This window comes from Equus przewalskii, chromosome 8, assembly GCF_037783145.1.
Source record: "Equus przewalskii isolate Varuska chromosome 8, EquPr2, whole genome shotgun sequence".
Taxonomy (NCBI): domain Eukaryota; kingdom Metazoa; phylum Chordata; class Mammalia; order Perissodactyla; family Equidae; genus Equus; species Equus przewalskii.
In genome coordinates this window covers 64,199,293-64,219,782 of record NC_091838.1, presented here as the reverse complement: position 1 = coordinate 64,219,782, position 20,490 = coordinate 64,199,293, and the positions used below count along the sequence as shown (strand labels likewise).

At 42.4% G+C, this 20,490-nt stretch overlaps 1 protein-coding gene across 16 annotated transcripts in view; it reads left to right on the top strand.

Annotated features, from left to right (window-relative positions):
- Positions 1 to 20,490, top strand: part of ENPP2 (ectonucleotide pyrophosphatase/phosphodiesterase 2) — a 104,368-nt gene that overhangs the window by 366 nt on the left and 83,512 nt on the right. For 5 of the 16 annotated variants that reach the window (XM_070630905.1, XM_070630903.1, XM_070630901.1 and 2 more), the window contains exon 1: positions 777 to 1,193. The exons of 8 other annotated variants lie outside the window; for them this stretch is intronic. In XM_070630905.1, coding sequence (XP_070487006.1) covers positions 948 to 1,193 — 246 coding nt within the window. In that variant the 5' untranslated portion in view covers positions 777 to 947. Of the gene's footprint in view, positions 1 to 662; positions 1,194 to 20,490 lie in introns of those variants that run through there. 3 more of the 16 variants (XM_008514729.2, XM_008514731.2, XM_070630909.1) reach the window with 3 other exon arrangements.

The following is a 20,490-nucleotide window of genomic DNA, read 5'->3' as shown; positions in this document are numbered from 1 at the left end:
CTCTTCACCATCCCACGGCCCCATCCCCTTTCATCACCTGGAAGGACCCAGAAAAATGAGAGAAAAAGGCTCTGATCATGGCTAGTGATGGAGCCTCAGGAATCCCTGGCTTGTACCCACCACCTCAGAGTGGCCGGTCTGGTTCCCATAGCATCCTCTTAGCAGCTGGTAGGGAGAGAAAAGTAGACCAAAAAAAAAAAAAAAAGAAAAGAAAAGTAGTTGATAAATTCAAGTTATCTGTGGATATCATTACCAAAACAGCTATTCTATTAAAACAATTACTAACACTTTTACAATTCAAAAATAAAACAGTTATAGCTACTGTTACTTTATATGACTCATTATCACTATGTGTTATAATGGGTTTATGTGTTATAATTTAGTTAGTGTGGTGGGTCAGCGGGCAGGGAGATGGGTGGTTTGTGGATGCGTACTGCATGCCGATTGCAAGGACCCAGATTTCACTTTCTGGTTGGGTGATTGGGCAAATATCTTATTTTTCTGGACCTTCTTTATGTGTAAAATGGCAGTAACAGGAGAGCCTCCAGGCTTTGTTCTGGAGGCCAAATGACAGCATGATTGTGAAAAGCCCTTTGTAAACTGCAGCATGCTGTAGGAAAAAAAAATGGTGGTATTATTCCCCAGAGTGTCAGAGGAACTTAGACAATGTACCCTGCCCACGTTTAACCTGGAAATGCTAATTCAGGGAACTCATCAACAACACAGCAGGAAACTTCGGCACCAAATGCCTTTTGGAAACCGGGAAAGAATCCTACAGAATGAGGGAGAAATGGCAAATCAAACCTCACAGAGACTCTCCTTGAAAGATTACGGGATGAAAAATTAACTTGGCACTGTTGGGGGTGGGAATGTGGACGGCTGCCCCGGGTGCCCCGTCTTCAGCCTCCGGTCACTTTCCTTCCCCAAAGCCGTTTTAGTCAAAGGTCATGTGTGAGTCTTGTCAAAGGCCAGCTTCCAATGGAATCATTGTCCCCCGGGACAGCGGCCCCCTGACTACATCTGCATTGGAGAAATCCCAAAAGCAAACGGCCCAGAGCAAACAAGAGCAGCCGGGGCCGCCGTCCCGGGGCAGAGCTCACAGGTCCGCGGGCCCGCAGCAGAGGCCGTGTCTGCAGCGCCCGGCCCGGACCAGGCACCCAGACGCCCGCAGCATGACCCGCCGCGCCGATCGGGTACGGTAGGCGCCTCTCTCTTCCCGTCCTCCATTGCTTGGGCTCCCGGGTCCAAGCGGCTGTTCCGTCAGCCGAGAAACCTTGCAAAGGGCCTCCAGATTTGCCGGAAAACGGTCCCTGTTGGGCTGCGTTCCCGTGCACTCAGCTGGAGCAATTTCCAGGCGCGCAAGATGCAGAGCTTAACTCATTTCGAGTTTTCGTTGCCAGGGAATGTTTGGTTTGTAAATACGTATCTCGTTTCTGGAAAACGAGCCGGGAGAACTTGCAGAGAGGGGCCGTGGACGAACGAGTCCACCGCGGCTCGAAACTGTGCCAAGTGGGAGCCCGCTTGGGCACGGCCAGTAGTCGCAGGGTACTGTGAGCTCTGTCTTCCTGGGGCCGCGAGATGGCTCGGCGTTTTGTTTATTACCTGTTGGACAAGGGCTTTGCAAGAAGGATGGGGATTTTTAAAGCCATCTGTTTCCGTACTGCTCTCTGGGATCCTACACTTGTCTCCAAAGGAAATAGAATCATCAGGCAGATGGAGGGAGCCCCTTCCACACGGCCGGGTCCCCCCTCGCCAACTCCACAAAGGAAAGATGTTGATTGGCATGCACAGACCGGCGCAGCCAGTCTCTCGGCCCTTTGTACTTAACTATTTGAACAAGCCTTTCAAATGGATCTGGCTAATTTTGGATAAGCGTTGAGGGAACCTGGAGTCTCAATTGAGTAGGAGTGCTTTGGATCTGGATTTAGAAAGCTCCCAGGGCAGGGTCAGAAGGGGCAGTGGGCACAGCCCGTGTTCAGGTGCAAGCGGTGGGTCAAAGGGTTCCCATTGCTGCGCTGCCACACTCTGGTTTCATTTTAACAGGTTAAGCCCAGAGCCGTTTCTCACTGATAAAGACCATGAAAACAAAAGCCTTGCTAGCGCTCAGCAGGACGGAGAGGGAAGCCGGTTCTGGCTTCTGGCGTTGTTTATGTGTTTATCACACACCCAGTTCCACAGAGGGTAGGAGGTTTTCCACACTTCAGTTCATTAGATGTTTGTAGAGCTTCTGCTCTTCTGCTCCAGCTCCCATCTTGATTTTCTCCTCCTCTTTCCCACCAAACTTCTTGAAAGAGTGGGTGACATTCACTCTCTCCGTGTCCACACTACCCAGTTATCTTTCACACTCAGTCGATTGGCATCTGCCCTCACTTTTGAGGACACACCTTGGTCACGGCCACCAAAGACTTCTTGGTCCCTAACCCAGAGAGCATGTTCAACCTTTCCCACGGTCTTCTCTGTGTCATTTTGAACTGTTGGTCATTCCTGCTCTATTTTGTTTTACTCTGTCCTGGGTTCTGTGACACCACACTTTCCTGGTTCCCTCTGACCTTTGGAGTTACTATTTAATACCTTTAAAGGTCTCTCTTTTATCAGTGTCACTGTGTCCCTCTATTCCTTGACTCTCCTTTTCATCTTGTCGTCTCCCCAGAAAATCTCATCCACTCCCATGGCATCAACCATTACATACAAATCTGGAGCCTCTCCTGATCTTTCTCCTAAATACTAACCTTTTATATAGAATGTCTCCACTTTGATGTCCCATGGAGCAACTGAAAATTAACGCATTTGAATTTGTCTTCTCTCAGGCCTGCTCCTCCTCTTCTATTCTCCACTGCTCAAATCGCATCCCAGTGGTCCAAGACAGACACAACTGAACCATCCTAGGTGGTGACTTCCTCTCTTTCGTTCATGACACCTAGTCAGTCACCAAGTCCTATCTGCTCTACATGCTTAATACAATTCATGCACATACCTGTCTCTCCATCTCACCTGACCCTGTTTTAGTTTTAGTCAGTACCATTCCAAATTCGATTCTGGTCACAATTTCCCGTTAGTCTCATTCGAGGCCAGTACTACCCATCCCCATTTCTTTCTAAAATGAAATATGATCATGCAGATCTTTTTTTGAAAAGTCTTCAATAGACTCCTATTTTTTTCCTTTTGAGAATAATGTTGATGTATACAGGTTCTCTGTGACTTCCCTTTTACCTTTGGCTTCAGTCTCATCTCTTATCACCCCCTCTCCATATTTTATGCACATTTTTTTTTTTTAAAGATTTTATTTTTTCCTTTTTCTCCCCAAAGCCCCCCGGTACATAGTTGTGTATTCTTCGTTGTGGGTTCTTCTAGTTGTGGCATGTGGGACGCCGCCTCAGCGTGGTCTGATGAGCAGTGCTATGTCCGCGCCCAGGATTCGAACTAACGAAACACTGGGCCGCCTGCAGCGGAGCGCGCGAACTTAACCACTCGGCCACGGGGCCAGCCCCTATTTTATGCACATTTTAATGCACACTTTATGCACATTGTGTGCAAATTTAGGCACAGTAAACTATTGATTGACTAAACATGACTTTCCTCCTCGTCCTTCTCTTAGCTCGGTGTCTAACTTCTAGTTTTCCTTAAAGTCTAGCTGGGAGCCACTTTCTGTTGGAAACGACCTAGACCATCTGCTCCTCATCCTCCAGGATGAGTTAGGTGGTTCTTCCATTATCCCAGAGTTTCCTTTATTCCTTATATCAGAGCATTTACTGTCCTTTATTGCAAATATCTATTTACCTGTCTGTCCATCACTGGTCTGTAAACTCCTCAAGGACAGGGATCAACTCTTTTTGTCTTAGCATCCCTAGGGCCTTTAGCCTGGACCCAATTGGGATGCTCAATGAATTTGTTTGAACTCTCGTGCAGTTTTTTTTTTTTAATTTAATTTTTTTTTAAATTTTTTTTAAGATTTTATTTATTTTTATTTTTTTCCTTTTTCTCCCCAAAGCCCTCCGGTACATAGTTGTATATTCTTCGTTGTGGGTCCTTCTAGTTGTGGCATGTGGGACACTGCCTCAGCATGGTTTGATGAGCAGTGCCATGTCCGCGACCAGGATTCGAACCAACGAAACACTGGGCCGCCAGCAGCGGAGCGCGCGAACTTAACCACTCAGCCACAGGGCCAGCCCCCATGTTCTGTTTTTTTATATCTTTTTTTAATTTTTTTTTTTTTTTTTTTTGGTGAGGAAGATTGGCCCTGAGCTAACGTCTGTTGCCAGTCTTCTTCTTTTTTTCCTCTTTTGTTCTTCCTAAAGCCCCAGTACATAGTTGCATATCCTAGTTGTAAGTCATTGTAGTTCTTCTGTGTGGGATGCTGCTACAGCATGGCTTGATGAGTGGTGTGTAGGTCCACGCCCAGGATCTGAACCAGTGAACACCAGTCCACTGAAGCGGAGCATGCGAACTTAACCACTCAGCCACAGGGCTGACCCCTTGTGCAGTTCTTTATCAGTGACTATTATGTTCAGGGATTGAGTAAGATGACAGAGAGACAATTGATAATACAATTTGGTAAAGAATGAAGAATGAAAGTCAACCATGATTATCAGGAAAAGGCACAGTCTTTCACTTATTTAACAAAGGGAGGGTTTAGACTTTCTGGGTCTTTGAGATAACCCCCTGTCTCCAGATCTACCAGCTCCCTCTCCAATCCTCATCTCAACTAACGGGTTTCTCCTATTTCTACCCACATCCATCCTAACTTTGCCCAAGGCCAGGAAAAGCTGCATGAAAAGCTTTTTGCAAATTTGCCTTAACTTTGCAAAGGTGAAGGAATCCTTTTCAGGCTAGAACCTGGCATGAGAAGAGGGTACTGAAGGCCACAATAGGTGGACTTCTAAGAGAGCCTTTTGATAAGCTGGTATTAAAGGCACAAGCTGGTGTCTTTTGATACCAGAAAAGGTATGCAGGGCCTCAAAGCGACCAGGAGCTAAGATCTCTAAGGGCTGCTAAGAGTGACGGAGTCTTTGGGAGACTAGAGATGAGAAAATGCAGCTTTGATATTCTAAAGAGAGAAATATGTGCATCTGAAACTCTAGACAGAGAAGTGAACAATGAGAACGTTCTATAGGGAGTTATTTAAACCACAAGTCGCTCTTGTTTGGAGCTATGGTCCTTTTGAGATTCAGATGTACATTACTCTTCTCAGAATAAATGCACAACACATGGCGCTGTTCACAAGCTTCAGGACGTTTGTTCTAGTCTACTCTTGGGCCTCCTTGAGTTGTCATGAAGCCCAGGTTAAGAATCTCTAATCAAAGGATTAATTCATTCAATACATATTTGGGAGAGTAGGTGGTGATTAGTAGGAGCCAGCATGAGTCCAATTATGCATATTTTCTCTTTTGAGAGGCTCCCAGAGTATTGTGTGGGATTGACCATGAACTTGGAGTCACGGGACCAGGGCTCATGTCCCCGCTCTGGCACTCACCAGTTGTGTGACTTTCTCTCTGAGTGATAGTTTTATTATCTATTTAAAAAGGGTAACAGATGTTGGAAATTTTAACTAAAATAAAGTATGTGAAAGCACCTGGAACATGGTTATACTCAATTATCATTAATCAATTTGAAACCTTGATTTCAGGAAGGGCCCAGAACTTGTGATATTCTTCTAGATTAGAGGGGTCCATGTGGGCTGGATTAATGTCTAGTTGAATGCATTTATTAAAGGAGAGCTGATTAACAGATGGGTTAGCAGACGGATGTCTTTGGCGGTCTGCCGCTGGGCTCTGTCTTCATTCCTCTTTTAGTCAATATCATTGACATCCACAAAGGCATAACACACTGATCACATTTGCTAGAGAAAAGGCATAAGAATTAGGAGTCTGAAAGCTATCAATCAGTTGTAGTCTATTTTGACTTTTCATTTTTGGGAGGAATGTACAAAGATAGATATAAAATATATCATGCATGGGTCCTAAAAGCCAATTGCAAATTATTGTGTATGTGTGTGTGAGAGGCAGAGAGAGAGAGAAAGTGGCAGGGGGAGTGAGAGGTAGAGGGAGGGCGAGGAAGAGGAAGAGAGGAGGAGGAGAGAGAAAGAGGGAGAGACAGAGAGGGAAAGTTAAAGATAGAAGTCGTGGCCTCATCTAGTTAAGGTTTAGGGATTTAGACTGACAGTAAAATCAGTAATGAGATGTTTCTTTTAGAATAATGTAGGTTTTATTAAAAGAGGTATAGAGTATGGAACATGGAAGGCAATAGTCATTCTACTCTGTATTGTGCAAACCACATTTAGAACAATTGTATCCAGTTCTGGGTGCTACACATTTACTCATTAGCATTTTTTGAGCATATGCAGTGTGCCATCACTGTGCTAGATGCTGATGATAACAGTGCTGAAAAAGACCTGCTTTCATGCAGTTCACAGTATAGCAAAGGTGCTAGAGGAAAAAGCAGGTGATTTTAATTGAATGTTATACTTGCTTTAATAGGGGAAGCTTAGGTCTCTGTGGAACCACCTAAGAAGGGGTATTTAATCCATACTTAATGGGACTAGGGTAGACTTTCTAGGAGAAGTGATGTTTAAATTAAGAATCAGAGGCTGAGTAGGGGTTATCAAGGTGCAGGTGGCGGAGGGAAGAGGGTTCCAGTCATAGGTGACAATCCCTTCAATAGGCTGAGGGCAAGAGGCTTGTTCAAGGAACTGAAAGGAGGCACCTAGAGAGAGAAGTGAGGGGATGAGAGAGTTGAGACCAGGGTGGTGGCAGGGGCTGGAACTTCGTGTTGTGGAGCTGTAATTGATCCTTAGGAGAATAGGGAACCACTGGAGATTGTAAGCAGGGCATTGTCACACTCACTTGTGTTTTGGAAAGATCATCCTGGCTGCAGAATGGACAAGTGGAGGGATGGTCAATGAGAGAGAACCACTTAGAAGGCATTGTGGTAATAGAAGCAAGAAAGGATAGTGGCCCCAACCAAGATGGTAGCAGGAAGTTAGAAGGAGTGGAACAATTCAAAAGCTAATTAGGAGATATAAAGCACATAGTGACAAACTGCAGGAAGGCTATAGGAAGGCTGGCTGCCGATCTCAAGGGCTATGATATCTGTCTACATCTTTCCCTCTCCTGCGGAAGGGAGATTAGCATGTGTTTGTCTCTGCAGATGGCAGAGCTGGGCCAAAAGGGTGGGAGATGGAGGGAGGTAAATTTCAAGTCAACACAATGAAGAATTTTCTAACAGAGCTGTTCCAAGGCAATGAGTTCTTTGTCACAGAGATATTTAAACAAAAACAAAGGCTTGTTAACTGTTCTTGGAAAAGTTGAAAAGGCAGGGATAGGGGTGGCCAGACTGGAGGGCATTGACATTTCCTTTCAACCCCAAGATTCTAGGATTCTGTGTATGAAGTTCAAATATCAGCCTGGCATTTAAGGCCCACTGTGAGCCGGCCCTTTCTAGGGTGGCCATATGTCATAGTTTCCCTGTACAGTCCCAGTGCATGGCTATTGTCTCTTAGTAGCTCTTTTTTTTTTGTTTGTTTGAGGAAGATTAGCCCTGAGCTAACTGCTGCCAATCCTCCTCTTTTTGCTGAGGAAGACTGGCCCTGAGCTAACGTCCATGCCCATCTTCCTCTACTTTATATGTGGGACGCCTACCACAGCATGGCGGGCCAAGAGGTACCATGTCTGCACCTGGGATCTGAACTGGTGAACCCCGGGCCACTGAAGCAGAACATGTGCACTTAACCACTGTGCCACCAGGCCGGCCCCTCCTAGTAGCTCTTAAGAGCACCCGCTTTCACTCTCAAAAGGGCCTTAGTTGGGACAATAAATGTTATGATCATCTATCCACCTGATTTGATATTCCCACCTTGTCCCCTGGCATGTTGTTAGAAACCCTACGAACTACTCATACTGAACTATTTGTTGCTCTCAGAGCAGACCAGCATTTTGCTGCGTGTTTGTTTACTCATGTCACGTCCAATATCAGGAGTACCCTCCTCTGCACGCTCTATATACTTCATTGAGAATATACTTTTTCATCAAGGCCTAACTTAAATCAAATGCTGATATAAGCCTTTATCAAGCCTTCTTATAGCATCAGAGGTTACATCTTAGTGTTGAGTATACAATATTTTTATACTTATTTGATTTCCTTCTGTTATCTCTTAGAAGTCTAATGCTAAGATCTGTGAAAAATACAGTAATCCATACCAAACTCCTCTTGGTGGACATTAGGCTGTTTCCACTTTTTTGATATTACAAATCGTGCTATGATGACTCCCTGAGACATATGTCGATGTACCCAAATATCCATTCTGTGTGGGACATTTATAGTTTCTTAAATGGCAAGACAGTTAATGACTAAAAAAGCATATTGAGTTGTTAAGAAGGCATGAGTAACAAAAAAAGTCTAATTTTACTTTTAAAAACTTCACTCCTGTTCTACATTGGACAGTCTATTATATATAAGATTTTTTATTTATATGTGTGTTTATTCTTATTAGTCCTATAATTTAATGAAGTTATTTGACTTGGGAACGTGTTAACAATCTGTAGGCCCAATGCGGAAGTGAGAGAGAACCAATAAATACATTTCTTGAACAAAGAATTTAGTTTGAAATCTAAAAACTTCAGTCTCTGTGAGTATCAGTGTGACAAGTGTTTATTCCCAAGCTAAATATAAGGAAAAGTGGTGTCACGTATGTTATAAGATAAAGATAATTCTCTGAAAAGAGGGACACTGCTTAATGTTTTGGCGTCTGGAGAAGATACATGACCATGGCCTTAGATCCTTATTCTAAAGTAAATAATTCATCATCTGCGACACTCGACAAGCATTGTAGAGTGAAATGTTTTCATCTGAGAAGCAGGTTGTTTTTGAGAAACACTGTGAATCGGTTGGTGATTTTTTAACAAAATAAACAAAAGATGTTGTCTTGAATGGGTTGAATTGCAACCCCCCCGCCCCCCCCCAATTGAAGTTCTAACCCCTAGTACTTCAGAATGTGACCATATCTGGAGATAAGATCTGTATTGACCAGGGTTCTCCAGAGAAACAGAATTGAGAGAGAGAGAGATTTATTATAGGAATTGGCTCAGGTGATTATGGACGCCGAGAAGTTCCATAGTCTGTTATCTGCAAGCTGGAGAACCGGGACAACTGGTGGCATAAGTCAGTTCAAGTCCAAAGAGTTGGGGCAACTCACAGCTGATGATGTAAGTCACGGTCTGAGTCCACAGGCCTGGGAACTAGGAGCGCCGATGTATGAGGGCAGAAGTTGGATGTCCCCGCGCAGGCAAAAAGAGCGGATTCTCCCTTCCTCCACCTTTGTGTTCGGTTCAGGCCCTCAGTGGATTGGATGATGCTCACTAGCATTGGTGAGGGTGGTCTTCTTTACTCAACAGATTCAAATGCTAATCTCTTCCAGAAACACCCTCACAGACACAGTCAGAAATGTTTTACCAGCCATTGGGGCATCCCTTAGCCCAATCAAATCGACACATAAAATTAACCATCACAGGGCCTTTACGAGGTATTCAAAACAAGGTGAGGTCATCAGGGTGGGCCCTAATCCAATATGACCTGTGTCCTTATGAAAAGGGGAAATTTGACACAGAGACACACACACGGAGGGAAGATGATGGGAAGGGACACAGGGAGAAGATGGCCATCTGTAAAGCCGAGAAGAGAGACCTGGAACAAAGCCTTCTCTCACAGCCCTCAGGGAACCAACTCTGCCGACCCCTTGATTTTGGACTTCAAGCCTCCAGCATGGTGAGACAACAGATTTCTGTTTTTAAGCCATCCAATCTGTGCTACTTTGTTATGGCTTAATGCAGGTTGAAATTAACACAGATTTCATGAGAGTGTAATTCCCTTAGCACGGTTTCACTCAATACAATATTATTTTGCTCCCCAGTCACCAGAGATTCTGCTATTGTTCCTAGGAATGATAGATGGCAGTGTATTGCTGTTTCACAGTCAGCAAAGCATTTTCATATGCATTGTCTCCTTTGACCCTGACCAAAGCATGAGATGGGATTTTTATATCTCTGTTTTAGGGATAGGAAACAGAGGTTTAGAGAGACAAAGTGAATTATACAAGATTGCACAACTTGCAAAAGGTAGAGCTGAAACTCAAGCCTGGGCCTTTTGATACTAAATACTGTATTACTTAAATTCATCAGAACATGATGCCTTTCACTTTCATGAACATGTCAAATATCGTCTTCTTTCTTTAAAGTTTGAAAAGATGAGTTGTGGCGTGCTGAGCCAGACTTCTCTTTTTTCTCTAAATCCCCTGAGAATGATTTTATAATCCTACTTGTTGGAGGATATCTGATGCCTGAAGGCACCTACTCCACCCACATCTTCATTATCAAATATTTATCAAGAATTTAGGCGCCTGTGTTTACGTGCACAGAATATTTCTTCTCCACTCAGAAGCTTTGTTTACTGGCAAAATGGGCTTTCTCAGTACACAGTTTGAATCCTGACAAATCCAACTGCAAAACTTTGGACGTGCTGGATATAATTGAGTTTTTCCATCATTAATACAACTCAGATATTAATTCAACAGAGTGATGCGAGGGGTGCCTAACATTTTCCAGGAAGCTGCTTGACTTAAATCAGCAGGAACAAATGCAAGATTATTGCACGTTTTCCTTGGGTGACCTAAGCTTGTTCTTGGCACCAGTGAGCACAGAGCACTGGTTGTCTCATAGCGTTTCAGTGGCTTCTACCCAGGGGACTTATTAGTTTTGAACCTTGGGGATAATTCCATAAGAATGCAATTTTGTTCCTCCCTGAAAGAACAAAATGTTGCTTGTGTTGGGTTATTCCTGTTATGCGATAAAACCAATGGTTCCCAAATTGTGGAATCGGGGGTCTACAGGTAGGGTTGTCAGATTTAGGAAAAAACAAATAAAACAAAACAAAACAGATGACAACAGCAACAACAAAAACCCAGGATGCCCCAGTTAAATTTCAATTTCAAATAAATAACTACTTTTTTAGTATAAATATGTCCCAAATATTGAAAATACTAAAAAAGTATTGTCTCTGGTAACCCTACCTATCAGGTAATATTGGGGGTAAAGTGTTGATAATTTTTCAATATTTCAAGTCTATGAAAATAATGCACTTACCCAAATAAGGCTTCAGAGATTCCTGACAATGTTAAATTTCCTTGGTTTTGGTTGCTGTTTTTTTGACCCAACTTGAAAGCACTGGTCATCTCATGCTGAAACCATAATTATACTACCATTTTTGATGACTTGTATTCTAGGGAGCCTGCAGAGCACATACATTATCTCATGTAATCCTCAAAACCAGGGGTTGGCAAACTACAGCCTCCAGGCCAAATCTGGTTGTCGTCTGTTCTTGTAAATAACATTTTATTGGAACACAGCTACCCCCATTTTTTTCCATATAGTCTGTGGCTACTTTTACGCTACAACAGCAAGTTGAGTAGTTGTGGTGATGGGGATCATTGTGTGGCCTGTGAGACCTAAAATATTTATTTTCTGGTCCCTTACAGAAAAAGCTTGCCTATATCTGCTCAAAGCTACTCTTTGAAGGAGTTACTGTTATTCCTATTTTTAGGATAAAAAAATGAAGGCCTGAAGAGGTAAAGTAATTTGGGCAAGGTCTCGCAGCTCTTGGAATTCAAACCAAGGTCTGTTGAATTCCAGCTTCTGTTCCTATCACACCTGATCTGATGGCTGACTGTCAATTACATTTGTCCTAAATGGGTTTAACAATGACGAAAGTGATTTGTTAGTCCTTATTAAATATCATCCATCTCAAAGACAAGGCAGACGGGATGGTACAAGGGTTAAGGGCCCAGGCTCTGGAGCCACAGTTTAAGCCTTTACCTTAAGCCTTAAAGCTTTACCACTTAATTTCTCTGCACTTCTGTTTCTACCTCCGTAAATTACAGATGACAACAGTACCTATATGCATGATTGTTACTGGGGTTAAGTGAGATGGTGTCTAAAAAGACATTAGAAGAACACCTGACGTGTGGTCCACAAGACATTTGTTATTTTTATTTCAAATAAGTATTATTTCTTAGCAGAGATAAGATAAAAGAGTTTGGAAAGGTTGGGAGCATCTCCCCTGGTTGATTGACAGGCCACCTAACTGGGAAGCTCACAGAGCACAGTGGCCCCTGCCTGTCGGAGAACAGGAGAGACACTTCTCCAGCTTCTTTATAAGAGATGTCTCTGGCTTCAGCACATCTTTTAGTCCTTCGCTGGACACGTTTACCTTCCGAAGGCATGTTGTGAGATGTTACAGATGTTCATCCAATGCTTGCTGAACCCTAAACCCTTATTACTATTACCCCTGATGTGTACAGTCCTAATATCCCCTCCCAGTGGCTCCAAATTGACTAAAAGTGTAGTCAGGCTGCCAGAGAATGACCTTCCTAAATAACACAACACAAACAATTTTCCTCAGAAACACCTCAATCTATAATTTGATCTTTAGGCAAAATTGAGAAAAAAAAAATCAGTTTTTACCGGTCCTCTTCATCCTCCAAAGCATATTTTGTGTATGGAATCACTAGGAATAAAATCTGTATGGAGAGCATATTAAGCATATTAGAATAGCCTTGGTCTTTTGAGGAGATCAAGAGATAAAGTTGTTCCCTGAGAGGGATGGGAGTGGAAGGCTTGAAAAGACTGGAAAAATTTTCGACATTGTATACAAACAATTCAATGGCTAGTCAACATAAAGTAATCAAGGACACAGCTGAGACTCCTGCTGGCTTTGCTAAAGTGAAGCGGGATGAATGTGTGTGGACATCATCAGCAGGGTTTTGTAATTTTCCCAGCATGCCTCAGGTGCATGGGAATAGAAACAAGAAAGTGACATTATTTTCCTAGGGTCGAGGCTTAGCCCTCCCCTAGGATCTAGAGAATTCTTGAGAACTCTGGCCTTGGGGGCCAGGCTGGGGAGGGATGGAGGGAGAAGGTCGCAGCAACCTTGCTGCCATTTTACAGAGTAAAGCTGCACGACAGTTGCTTGGTCCCTTTTCTCCTCTGTCTCAATCCACCACACTCTGCTTACGTTTTCCTTCCTCTGTCTTCACCACCCTCTTCCTTCATTAATTTATTCAACAACATTGAATGTCTCTGTGTGCCAGGTACTGTGCTGGGCTCTGGGGATCAAAGGGAAGGGCCATGGACTTGGTCTCTAACCCCATGGAGCTTTTAGTCCACTGGGAGAGGCATACATGCCAGGAGTTAGAGTAAGATTGCAAGGCGTAAAGGTGGGGGGAGAAGGAGAACAATGAGCTGGAGGGGGCAGTGTGGTCAGAGACGGCCTCTCTCTGAGCTGAGAACCAAAGGCTCAATGCCAGCAGAGAAGTCTGATGAGTTTGTTTCCAAACTCAGCCAGATAGTAAGTGGGAGCACTGAAATTTGAACCTAGGTTTGCCTGACTCTAAGAACTGTTACTTTTCACTAAATCTTAAGCAAAAAAGAATTATACTTGCTCTCAGAATGTTTACATTTAGCTGTGTTGTACTCCCTGAAACAACTTGAACAACAATAAGGAGGAAAAAACCATTCGTTCGTTCACCCATTTGAGTCATTTGCTAGGGGTTAGCTGCAATGTGCTCTAAGTGCGAAGCGCAGCTGTGAGCACCAGTGCTGAGGAAGGCTGAGAAAAGCATTGTTAGACTGGAGTCGGGGCAGTGCAGCAAGAGTCCGCACGCTCTTCCAGTCCGTCACAATGCCCCCTTTACTCCATAGGATTATGGCCCTCATTAAAATGCAGGGCGTGTGCATCTCACTTGTTTATTCCTTTCATTCCTAGACAAACACAAGTTTAATAAAGAGGCAAACAAATTTGTCCAGGTCACGAGTCCACTTGGGAATGTGGGTCTTTTGGGGAGGTTAGGCGGATGCTAGCAGGTTGCCACTGCATCACGAACTCTGAATGTCATTCGGCACTCTGGCGTTCAAGAGTAATATGGGCCGCAATGCTAATTACACACTGCAACCCACTGCCAAGGGAGGCTGGGAAGGTCTGAAAATTAGAGTTTGGTAGCCATCGTTCTTGAGTGTTGAGATTTCTATCTGTCTGGGGAATGCAGCCGGTCCAGATGCAGAAAGTTCAACACTTTCTATGCCAGATGTTGTAAAACTTTCAGGAGATGGTGAACATGCAATTCCTGTCCCCAAGGAACTTTCAGTCTAGTAAGAAGAATCTCCAGTGGAACAAACTCAACAGAGGAGGCAAAGTATGTTGGAAAGATCAAGGACTTTGAACCACTCACATGGATTTAAATCCTTTCCCCACTGCTTGCCGTGTAGCCTTGAGCAAATTATTTTATCTTTCTGAGTCTTGGTTTCTTCACTCATAAAATGGGATTATATAACTGCTTCATGCAATTATATAACTATCTTAATAGATGCTAACTATTATGATCATTGGTACTGTATTTATTATTGTTATTATCAGAATATGGAAAATTCCTGTTCTAACACTGATGGGTGACTTTGGGCAAATTACTCAAACTCATCATCTGTAAAATAGGCTATTCCTAACTGCCTTATTTGTGTTCAAGAGCTTGGTTCAAGAGCTAATTGCATTCTCTTATCACTCTCATCACCCTGTTTTATTCTTTACTTATAGTTCTTATCACTAATGATATGTTTGTATATTTTATGTCTTTTTCTGTCCAATAAAATGTAAGCTCCACGAGCAGGCATTTGGATTCATTTGTTAGTTGCTGGTGTCTTTTGTGCCTAAAACAGTGCCTGAAACACAATGAGTTCTCAATAAAATATTTGCTACATAAATGGAGGAATGAGCAAGTGAATGAATGCTAAATCTTATGTTAAATGTTTAGCAAGTGGTAAGCTCCCAGCACACGCTAGCTGTTACTGTGCTTACTGTTGTTATTATGTTGAAAATATGGTGCATGCTGTGAGAGGAACCAATATAGAAAGATTGCTCCTGGCTCCATCAGGCGGTGATCTTTGTTCTTAGCACTGACATCGCATCAACTATGTTAGAGTTGGATGAAACAACTGGGTCATTGTTAATAGTAAGGTCACATGAGATTAATTGCAAAAATGAGTTTCAGAATTTTTATCAATTCTCAGGCAGAAGTGGAAACAGCTGCAGAAAGGAAGGGACGACTGGGAAAAGGAGAAAATAGCATCTTTTGCAAAATATTTTGTCACACGAGGCCATAGGCTACAAGTTTGTGACTGAGACTTACCTAGCCCCCAACCTAGAGGCATACAAATTGGCTGCATTGGTCAGATGACATAAAATAAGTACCTTGGTACAATGGCTCTAATTTCCAGTTGGTGCCAAAGTGAAAAACTGTCCTTTACAGAATCTGTTCTGTTTCTGGACTGTTAAAGGCACTAGGAAAAAAACCTCGACTGCCCTCGAAATGTGAGATTGGAGGAATTTCTTTCAAAAATAGTAACATTAAATGTACCATAGTATGGTGGACTATAGCAAGGAATACTTAGAAGATGGACTCTGGCTAGACAGATCTAGTTTGAATTTGTGTGAACTTGAGCAAGTTATTTAAACTTCCATAAGCCCCCGTCAAAAAGAGAAACAATATGTACTTTGCAAGATAGTGGAGAGAATTCAGTGAGATAGTTTCTATGCAATGTCTGGCATATTCGAAGTGATCAATACATGTTAGCTGTTGTTATTAACAATTAACACTGCATGAATTATTTTACTTAATCCCCACCACTCTTTGAGGAAGACAGTGGGATTATTCCCATTTTACATATGAGGAAATGGGGGTTTAGAGCAGTTTCCTGACTCAGTCAAGGCCACATAGCTGGTGAGCATCCGAGCTGTGGCTCTAAGCCAAGCCCGAAAGCCCAGGATTTTTGCTAATTAACAAGTTGTATAACATCTCTCATAAGAGCAACAGAAGCTTAATGGGACAACATAAGGTCCAGAACTTCTGCATTCTCTTGCATAACACTCTACTGGCAAGCTGAAGTCATTAGTTTTCCACTTTGCAGTGGCCCTCTGTTTGCGAAGGATTACCGTTCTCTACCTATAGGGCTGGGAGAGGCCATATAAGGTCAGCTCGTCTTATGCCTGTCTTCTAGATCTGCCCAGAGGTATATTGCTTCCTCTCTAGGTTAAGTCCATCAAATGATTTTGTGGAAGGTGTTTCTTTCTCCTTTTCTTAGCCTAGCCCTGACAAGTATTCCCTTTCATTGGCATAAATTAAATCACACGTCCAATTATATCTCTATCTGTACCTATCTATATCTGTGTTTCCTTCAGGACATGAAATAGTAAGAAGAAGGTGTGTATAAGGTTCCTTACAATTCCTTTAGATTTATTTAGGAAAAAAAATTCTGGTTATTTAATTTAATCTGAGTAACTCTTTGCTGGTCATTACAGAGAGAGAACTCAGCTCTCTAAGAGAGTTTTAAGAAGAGAGAAAAACAATAAATACTTAGAGTTAGAAAGGACCTTAGACGTTGTATAGGCAATCTTCCTCTGAATTTAGATACTTTATAAGAATTTCTGACTAACTTCACCCAGCCTTTTCTTGAATGGTGACTGTGAGTTCATTTTTTGTGAGAGAATTCTGGCAGCACTGATTGCTGGAAGTTCTTATGAGATGCAACATGCTTCTCTGTAATTTCTAGTTTGGCTGGAGGAAGTACACAAAATAAAACTCGTATACCTCATATTGCCCTTTGAATATTTAAGGAAGACAACCACATCCACTTTCTCCCATCACGCACGCAGAGCACCCAGGCTGCACACTCACAGCTTCCTTAACCATTGGCCATAAGGGAGCTCATTAAATATCCGTTCTCTAAACACCAGTCAGAGTGAGCCTTTTGAAACATAAATTGGATCATGCCACTGCCTGGCTCAAATCCCTCCAGTAGCTTCTCATCACACCCACAATGAAACACAGAGGCTGTACTATGATCTTGGAGGTCTTACATGAACCAGCGCCCAGTTGCCTCTTTGACATCATTTGCTGTTGTGCCCCTCCACCTCTCGCTCCACTCCAGCCACACTGGCCTTCCTGAGCACACCGGGCTAGTCCTACCTCAGGGCCTTCCCACTTGTTTTTCTTTCTGAGAAACACCTGGTTCTTCCCTCTTTCCATCCAGATTTTTGTTCAGATGTCGTCTCTCCTACAAGAACTTCATTGTCATCCAATCGAAAATAGCTCCTCCCATTGCTCTCTGTTCTCTTGCTCTCCTTTTGTTTTCCTTATCATTTCTCAACTACCAGACTTTATATTTCTTCTCCCACTAGAATGTAGGGTCCCTGGGGCAGAGGCTTTGTTCTGGTCATTTTGCATCTCCAATGCTTGCTACATATTAGATGCTCAGTAGAAGCTGGTTGAATAAATAAACCAATGACTGAGTGAATTAATGAATAGACTGGATAATATGGACTCCTCATTATCCTGGTCATGCCTCTCTCAATGGCATCTAGTATTATAGTGACCTCCTAAAGTGAGACATCCAGAAGTGAACACAGTCCAGATGGAGTCCAGGCAGTGCCAGGCTCAGCTGAACTTTTCTCTCCCAGACCTGGGCAGTAGTCATTTATTAAAGGAGCCCAAGATAAAATGAGGTCATTTAGAATTGTGGTCAAGCATGGGCTCCTATGAATTTGCAAGTAACAAAAACTCTCAGGTTTCTTTTTAAAAAATTTTTGTCAATTCTGGTCTCTCCTAGTGTGAAATTGTATAAGTCAATTTTGTATTCTATTTAAAGAGTGTTATCCCAGATAGATTGATCTGGCTCTCTCTCTATTTTTTTAAAACTCTTGATTTCAACTTGTCAAGATATTTTTGAGTTTTGATTCAGGCCATGGTACATAGTACATGGCAGATGACTGTCACTAGAATGTTGGGTTCAAGAACATATCCCATATCTAAGATTCAAGAATCAGGAAGCTACCATCTCTCTCACTCCCACAGATGTCTTCTAGTGCTTAAGATGTTGGAGAATGGACACTGAAATAATGTGCAGAAGACCTCCCATTTCCAAATCTTGTTAGCACAGAGAAACAATGAAAAGGGACAGGAAGATGAATCCTGTCTCAATTTTGCTGTCCACATCTCATGTACGTAATCTCAGAAGCATAATTGGCAGAGTCTATAACCTGTACCTATAACTCATCCCACAAAAAATCTGCAAGACAGGAGGGCTCCCTGGAAGTGGGGTGGAATAGAGATTGAGTAAGCCAATTCTCAGTATCCTCCACACATAGCCATTGTATATTTTTGTTCTAACTCATCACAGTGTGTTAATAAACTGTTGACTTCCACATCTCCCAATTAAAGCATGCTTGTTATCTCAATATCGCTGATATTAAGTAGGACTTGGCACAGAGTAAGCTTTCAACAAGCATTAGCTTATATTGTAGTTAATGCATACTAAATCTGCATTGAACTAGTATTATATGAATTTGTAAAACTCTGGTGTTCCAAAGTTTAGGGTAATTGTCTCACAATGACCAGCATTCTCTTTGATCTCTTAGGAACTTTGAAATGACGTGGTAATGACGCCCACGGGTTCTGGTCACTTCCTCATTGCCAACCAATTCATCTTTTTTTGAGTTAGAACAAGGTCAGCCTAAAATAGAAGTTAATATGTGGCTTCTGATATGTTCTGGATTGGGAAACATGGTCAAGTATCAAGACTTATCAGATTCTCTGCTTTTAATAGACTCAGGTTTCTTCCAGCAAATAGTTGAAATTCTGATTCCTTTTAGATCCTGTCAGTTTTTTAACCCTCATTGGGAAATCATGGGGAAAAGAAGACTCCCACTTAACAAGTACTTGAACTTGGGCAAGTTGCCTGACATATTTGAGCTTGTTTTCTCATATACCGACAATGATAATACTGTAAAGCGTTTTATGAAGATTAAATAAGACAATACATGTAAATGTCTGTAGTATGTTACCTGGTGAAGAGCAGGCACTTACTAAATACTAGCTACCACTTATGTAATGTCTGCTGCGTGCCAGGTATGGCACCACTCACATATACTGGCTTTTCCCTTTCCTTTCACCCTGCCTGTCACACGAGCTGTCTGGATCTCCCAGTCAGAGGTACTTTAGCTCTGTGACCCTGCTTGTGAGCAGCCCTTAAGTGTTATTGATTGCAAAATGGGAAGAGTGAGCGAAACTTGATTCTTCTAATGCATAGGGCTGTTTTTTTTTTTTTTTTAAGAAGTTTTCTTCAAATGTAAGGCATTGTTCTTTTTTTAAATTGAGGTATAATGGACATATAACATTATATTAGTCTCAGGTGTACAACAGTGATTCAATATTTGTGTATGTTGCGAAATGATCACCACAATAAGTCTCGTTAACATCTGTTACCATACATAGTTACAGAATTTTTTTTCTTGTGATGAGAACTTTTGAGATCTACTCTCTCAGCAACTTTCTGATGTGCAACACAGTATTATTAACTATAGTCACCATGCTGTACATTACATCCCCACGACTTATTTATTTTATATTTGGAAGTTTGTACCTTTTGACCACCTTCACCTATTTCATGCACCCCCCCACCCCCACCCCCCGCCTCTGACAACCACCCATCTGTTCTCTGTATCTATGAGCTCAGGCATTTTTTTCTTTTTTTAAATTCCATGGATAAGTGAGATCATAGGGTCTTTGTCTTTCTCTGTCTGACTTATTTCACTTAGCATAATGCCCTCAGGGGCCATCCTTGCTGTTCCAGGGTATTGTTCTTAAATTCCCACAACTGTCCCACAAACTCTGACTACAGTTTGTTGCTATTAAGATTCAAACCCCTTGTGATCTGTAGGCGAGAACTGGCTTCTCTTCTTAGGCTATTTGATTTGAAAGTAAAATGAAACAGGAAACCCGATGAAAGTGGTATGGCAGAGGGCCTGAAACGCTCTGAGAGAGTCCCAGGAAATCCTCCTATTTTTAGGAATGTGGAGGGCTTCATCACCCACAGGGGCTGGTTAAAATAGGTCCACACCACCGCTCAAACACTTCAGTCCTCCTGTTAATTATCAGGTTTGGAGGGTAACTGAGGTGACTCTGGAGACAGCTCTGAGGGCCCAGAACTGAGAGTTGAAGGTGAAGGTTAATATTCCTTTTCTCTGGATCCAGATACTTTGGAATTTCTCCACAGCAGGGATAATCTCACTAGCTCTTTTTTTTAGCAGCGTTTTTTGATATATAATTCCCAAACCGTAAAATCCACCCTGTACACTGTACCTTTCAGTGGTTTTGAATGCATTCACAGAGACATGCAAACATCACCACTATGTAATTTTAGAACATTTTCGTTACCCCAGAACAAACTTCATAGCCAGAAGCAGTCACTCCCCCATCACCTGACAACCACTAATCTACTTCCTTTCTCAATGGATTTGCCTATTTCAGATGTTTCCTATAAATGGAATCACACAATATGTGGCCTTTGTGCCTGGCTTTTTTTCACTTAGCATGATGTTTTCAAGGTTCATTCAAGTTATAGC